We start from the raw sequence: 6,177 nt of genomic DNA on the forward strand, positions 1-6,177 counted from the left end.
AGGTGTCGGTGAGTGCGGGACGGAGAGTGTGAGGACACCGCGAGGGATGTGGCTCTTCCGTGCTGGCACTGCCCGCGGGCAGCGCGGAGTCGTTTGTCACAGTATCACGGAGTATTAAGGGGTTGGAATGGAATTTAGAGATTACCCAGCCCTGGGTACCCAGCAGGGACTCCTCCCACCAGCGCAGGTTGCTCAAGGCTCATCCAACCTGGAATGAAACACTGCCAGGGTTGGGGCAGCCACAGCCTCCCTGGGCACCCTGTGCCAGTGTCTCACCACCCTCACAGCGGAAACCTACTCATATCTGATCTAAAGTCCCCTCTTTCAATTTATCCCCATTACCCCTTGTCCTGTCACTGCAGTTTCCAACACAGAGTCCCTCTTCAGCTTCCCTGGAGCCCCTCCAGCTCCTGGTAGGTTGCTTTGAGATCTCCACACAACCTTCTCTTCTCCAGGCTGAACAGCCCCAACTCCCTCAGCCTGTGTCCATGGAGGAGATGCTCTTAGCAACATTTTGGCTTCCTCGGGACTTGCTCCAACAGTTCCCTAACCTTCTTATGCTGAGAACACCAGAACTGCTTGTTCATCCTGGGCCTGCTGTTCAGCAGAGCTGCCTTGGTGTGACTGGTGCTGGGTCAGGTGGGAGAGGCAGCACTTGGCATCCCTGAGCTGTGCTGTGTGTGAGCCCCAAAGAACAGGAGCAAAGGGGCAGAGCTGTGGCAGGTGCTGAGCTCAGCAAACACCACTGTGTGCCCAGGCATGAACAGGACGTGTTGCTGATGGGGTCGTAGAGGTGACTGTGCATGTGGTGTGTCTTAAGGGCTGTTTTTTCAAGGAGTTGTTCTGTAGTGTGGAGGTTCCTGTGCATCTCAGAGCTCAGAACAGACACAGAATCACAGGATGGGTCAGGTTGGAGGGGACCACAGTGGATCGTCTTGTCCCTGCTCAAGCAGAGTCATCCTAGAGCACATCCCTCTGACACGCTGGTGTTGCTGTGGTGTGCTGTCCCAGCAGGATGCACCTGACTCTGCTTGCTGCAGGTGCTCTGCTTGCTCCACGTGTCTCCTTGTAAAAACTGTGCTGTGCTTACAGCAAGTGGTGCAGATCTGAAGGCAGAAGTTTGAAGATAAGTCAGTTGCATCTTAGGCTGTCTTAAGACTTGTATGGAGAGCGGGCACAGGTGTTTGTCCCTTTAGCTCAGAAGATGTGGACACCATGGCTACGTTTCATCCTGCACAACATACACATTTTGTGGCAGTAAGAGCACATTGTGTGGTCTGAAAGGACAGGGATGTTTCAGAAACAAGTTCAATTTTTTTCTGTTTTAAAGTCATAGAATCTTCAGGGTTGGAAGAGCCCTTTAAGGTCATCAAGTCCAGCCATCCACCAACACTACCACTGTAACCCCTAAACCATATCACCCAACACCAGGTTCAGATGCCTCAAACACCTCCAGAGTTGGTGATTGCACCACCTCCCTGGGCAATATTCCAATGCCTGAACACCCTAACAGTGAATATTTTTTGTTTTGTCACTTACTTTCTAGTTTCATGCAGTTTTTTGCAGCCTCGCTGTTGCCATAGGCTGTTACAAATTCACCCATGGTAGCATTTGTTTTACAAGGTGTTTGCTAGGAATTAGAATTTAGGGATAAAAGTGCATTGTGGTATCTTTAACTTCTTTAAGCAAAGGCAAATAGAGTGCCCCAAACCCCCCAAAAAGCAGGACTATTACAATTCCATGTTTAGACTGCAGAACATGTAGTTTGTGCTTTCTGTAAGACACTGTAATTAAGATATTATGAGTGTGGATGAAAGTAATAGTAGAACAATTTTTTGGCCAAGGTATTTAATTGCATATCTGGTCTCACTTACAGCTTTGTTTTCGCCAGGGCAGAAATGAGTCTTCCATGCAGCACAGTGAGCTCACCAAACCTGTCTGGAACTTGCCAGGTTTCTCTCCCAGGGCAGACAACTTAGAGCAAGTGTTGTGCAAAAATGGCACTAGTACCTCTCCAGTTCAGTCTCTGTGTCTAGAGTTGGTGCTTTGTGTGTCTCCTTTATTTTTGGTTAAAAAAAATAAAAAATGAGTGTATGGGATGGTCTGTGTGTTTTACTTCCGTGAAAATTAGAGCTGCTCTCAGTTTAAACTGAATTATGTTGTGTTATGAATTCTTCACTCATGGAGGTGATTCTTTGTCTTATTAGGAAGGAAGATTGCAAGAAGTCATTGAAAACCTTCTCTCCTTGGAGAAGCAGACACGGACGGTGAGTGGTGTGTGCCCCTGGGTCCTCTACACACCCTGGTTCCACTGCACCCAAGCTGTGAAGGGGCTTGGAGTATCAGTCAGCCTTGTCTTTGGGAAGCTAATCAATGAGGCTAGACACAGTAGTGCTGTAAGTGCTGGAGGGCTGCAGGCTGTTTGTCCCCTCCCTAATGTGCTGTTTGTTTCTTCCAGGCGTCTGACATGGTCTCCACCTCCAGAATCTTAGTTGCCATAGTGAAAATGTGTTACGAAGCTAAAGACTGGGATGCTCTTAATGAAAATATTATTCTTCTATCAAAGAGAAGAAGTCAGTTAAAACAGGTGAATTTAATCCCTTGAAACGAAAAACCCACTGTATTTGGAGCTGTATTACATACCTGATTCCTCCTTGTGTGTAGGGACTTTGCTGGCTCTGCAGCACCTGCCTGAACCTATTGGCAGTAGCCTCTGTTGGTGTTTTTTGGTAGACAGGAAATCCATAGTGAAACTGATGTCTGGAGTTGGTCTGTGTTCACCTTGTGCCTGAGCTCCAGTGGTCCAGCCTTGCCCTTAGCAGCACAGCTGTGCCTGTTGTGCTTGGGTACATTCAGGGCCCTTGGATGGTGGTTCATCTCCACACTCTGCACAGCCTGGACTGGACACGTATTCTGAATTTGTCATGTTCAGCTGTGCATTAAACAGAGCTCCTGCAATTCATTGTGCTCATGCCAAGTGTGTGCTTTACCTGCTTTCAAACTGTCAGACTTTGGAAAGGAGTTCTGTCTGAGAAATCAGCTGTCAGCATAGCTGAAAGCACTTGCATTTAAGAAAGTGAGAAGTTTATTGCACTTAATTAGAAGTCAGGCAATTTTAATGGCTTCGTTGCTTTAGGAAGAAAAAGGTTAGCTATCTTTTCATGTGCAGAAACATTAGGAGTGTGTATGAAACTCGAGTACAGTTGAGTTCTCTGACTTGCACAGATGCAGCCAAAGGCTTGGATCATTTCAGCTGAATTTGAGGAGCGTCTTGAAGTTTCTAGAAATTTCATTCTGGTTTTATTTAGTAGTAGCTATTTAATAATAACACTGCTCTGTCAGTGTTAGTAGCAGAACATGTTCCAACACTTGTGCTTACCACTGAAGGAACAGCATCAGTCAGGAATTTCACTGGAAAGCACTGGAAAAACTGAAATGAAAGAGATGACAGAACAGCATCAGTCAGTAGCACCATTTTACACACCTTTAGGAGTCAGAGAGATGTACCTCGTGTGCTTTTTGTTGGAATGAGTCTCTTCAGTTCGATACGAAACTATTACTTACCTCTGAGTGTTACAGCTTGAAAACAATCTCAAGCCACAGTACGTGTTCCCTTGCTGTTTTTGTACCAGGCAGTTGCTAAAATGGTCCAGCAGTGCTGCACCTACGTGGAAGACATCACAGACTTACCAGTCAAACTGCGCCTAATCGACACGTTGCGAATGGTCACGGAAGGAAAAGTAAGGCTTTGTTTTAAGACTGTCTCAAAGGTGGAATAAAAGTCTTCCCCTTCTTTAAAAGCACGGCTTCTTAACAGTGTTTTTTTAATCTTGTTCAGCTAAGAGCAAAAGTAATGTTTAAATTACCCTGAGAAGCCAAGGAGGGAATTTCTTTGTGAAACACTGCAAATATTTCCCAGCTGTCATAGTTAAATCATGTGCTGAAACACTGGGCATGTCTCTGATATTTGGAGTTCTAACATGCCTTTTTCACTTTTAAAAATACTACGAATTTGTTAGAGGAATGGGCAGGTTCATTTTAGTTTTTCCTGCACTTACCAAGGTGTTAAATACAGTTGAGGTAACCAGAATATGATACCAAAGCATTATACCAAGTAAGTTATTTACAGTGTGTTCCTTCTGCTTTAAGAAAAGAAACAACTCTGGATTAAGGAAAATTTGGATTAATGTTATGACTTTTGCCTATTCAAAGTTAGTCTGAATTGCTAGTAATCAAGTGTTGTTGATTAATGACTGGTTAGAGTGAGTGGAACAGTGCAAGGACAGTACTCAGTATGTATTAACCACTGGAGTATAACTTCAGTCTGCTTCAATATAACTCAGCAGAGAAAATACCTAATCCTTGATTCACATCCTTTTATGGATGTGACGGTGATGAATTTAGGCATTGTTTTTAAGGTGTACATCCTTTTATGGATGTGATGGTGATGAATTTAGGCATTGTTTTTAAGACTGATTTGGTCCAAACACTTTTGCTGTGTCGCCTGTGCCTCGTGTTTTATCCGTGTGTATTGTGGGTGGTGTTGGTGTGGTGTGTGGCTGCAGGAGCAATCAGCTGTGTGGCACAGCAGTGTGTGCCAGGGGCTGCAGGCTCAGGGGCTGCACTCTGAGCAGTCCAGTGCTGACACTGCTGCTGGTTTCAGATCTACGTGGAGATCGAGCGCGCTCGCCTGACCAAGACACTCGCCACGATAAAGGAGCAGAATGGAGAGGTGAAGGAAGCTGCCTCCATCCTGCAGGAGCTGCAGGTAATGCCTTGGCACTCAGCACTGCCTCAGCAACAGCAACTAATTCTGACTCCTCTTGGATTGTTGTGTAGAAAGTGAATCAGGCACATCTGCAGAAGTGCCTGGGATGGGATGAACAGTTGTTAATGAAAGTGTAATTCAGTTTTAACTGCCTTTGTCAGCCTCATGTGGAATATTTTCCATTTGGTAAGTAGATTTTCATTCTTCAACTGGTGCATCGACTTCAGTGTTAGTGGATTCTTTGGTGTTAGTGAGGACTGTAATTTAAAATGGAATAACCTTTCCTCTATTTTCACTTGCTCTGAAATAGCTTTTTTTGGTGGTGTTTTGTTTTGATGTCCTGTTTCCCACACCTCCCATTCTCTTGGCACAATTAAGACTTTGTTTGATTTGACTTTGACAGTGTCTAATAGTTACGTTTTCATTTCAGGTGGAAACCTATGGTTCAATGGAAAAGAAAGAACGTGTAGAATTTATCCTGGAGCAGATGAGACTCTGCCTAGCTGTAAAAGATTATATTCGGACTCAGATTATCAGCAAAAAAATTAATACAAAATTTTTTCAAGAAGAAAACACAGAAGTAAGTCTTTAGGGGATTTCTCCCTCCCTCCCTCCTCACCTCTGAATTTTAACCTCAAGTGCCTCTCTTCAGTCCAAGTGTATTTAAATCCTTCTGTTTTCTGGGGTTCAGTTGGATTTCATTTGCAGGATTCATGGATCTGTATTAATTGGACTGTTTGAAACTGTTTCAGAAACTAAAGTTGAAATACTACAACTTAATGATCCAGCTGGATCAGCATGAGGGCTCCTACCTCTCCATCTGCAAGCACTACAGAGCCATTTATGACACTCCCTGCATCCAGGCTGAAAGTGAAAAGTGGCAGCAGGTAAAAAAAACAACTTCACATACAAAATGTATTTCCATGTGGGAAATCCTCATTTCTTACCAGATCAGTCTACAGCAGGTGAAATAACTCATCAGTCTGCTCTGAGTTTGGGTTTTTAATGACTATATTAACAAATTAGTTGAAAACAGATATGATAAAGTTGATTTCAAATGAATATTTGTAACCAACACTTCACTACATTGTCTTTGACGTCTTGAGAATGTCCTGTCTGTTTTACACCAGTGCAGAGATGAGAAACAGCTGTGGCAGTGTGGTTTAAATGGTACTCAGTGTGTGCAGCACAGCTGTTATATGTTTGAAATGTTTGGTTTTCATGGGTTTAGTTGAGATACAAGAATTTTAGTCAGTCTGTGTCAGTTTAAATGTATCCCAGTGAATGAGGGTTCATTTCTGCAAGATGACATGGATTTCATACGCTGAGCTTGTCTCCTGCCTGTTGAGCTCTAAACTCTGTGAACAGTGTTGGTGCTCTCTGTTTACCTGTGGGAAAACCCACTCTTT

At 44.1% G+C, this 6,177-nt stretch overlaps 1 protein-coding gene across 1 annotated transcript in view; it reads left to right on the forward strand.

The window, feature by feature from the left end:
• Nucleotides 1–2,156: 2,156 nt before the first annotated feature.
• PSMD12 (proteasome (prosome, macropain) 26S subunit, non-ATPase, 12) overlaps nucleotides 2,157–6,177 on the forward strand; it is a 6,487-nt gene continuing 2,466 nt past the window's right edge. Inside the window, 6 exon segments of the mRNA XM_009074049.1 lie at nucleotides 2,157–2,267; nucleotides 2,459–2,587; nucleotides 3,633–3,740; nucleotides 4,664–4,768; nucleotides 5,199–5,348; nucleotides 5,521–5,668. Coding sequence (XP_009072297.1) covers nucleotides 2,157–2,267; nucleotides 2,459–2,587; nucleotides 3,633–3,740; nucleotides 4,664–4,768; nucleotides 5,199–5,348; nucleotides 5,521–5,668 — 751 coding nt within the window.

Source organism: Acanthisitta chloris, unplaced genomic scaffold (genome assembly GCF_000695815.1).
Source record: "Acanthisitta chloris isolate BGI_N310 unplaced genomic scaffold, ASM69581v1 scaffold22804, whole genome shotgun sequence".
NCBI lineage: Eukaryota > Metazoa > Chordata > Aves > Passeriformes > Acanthisittidae > Acanthisitta > Acanthisitta chloris.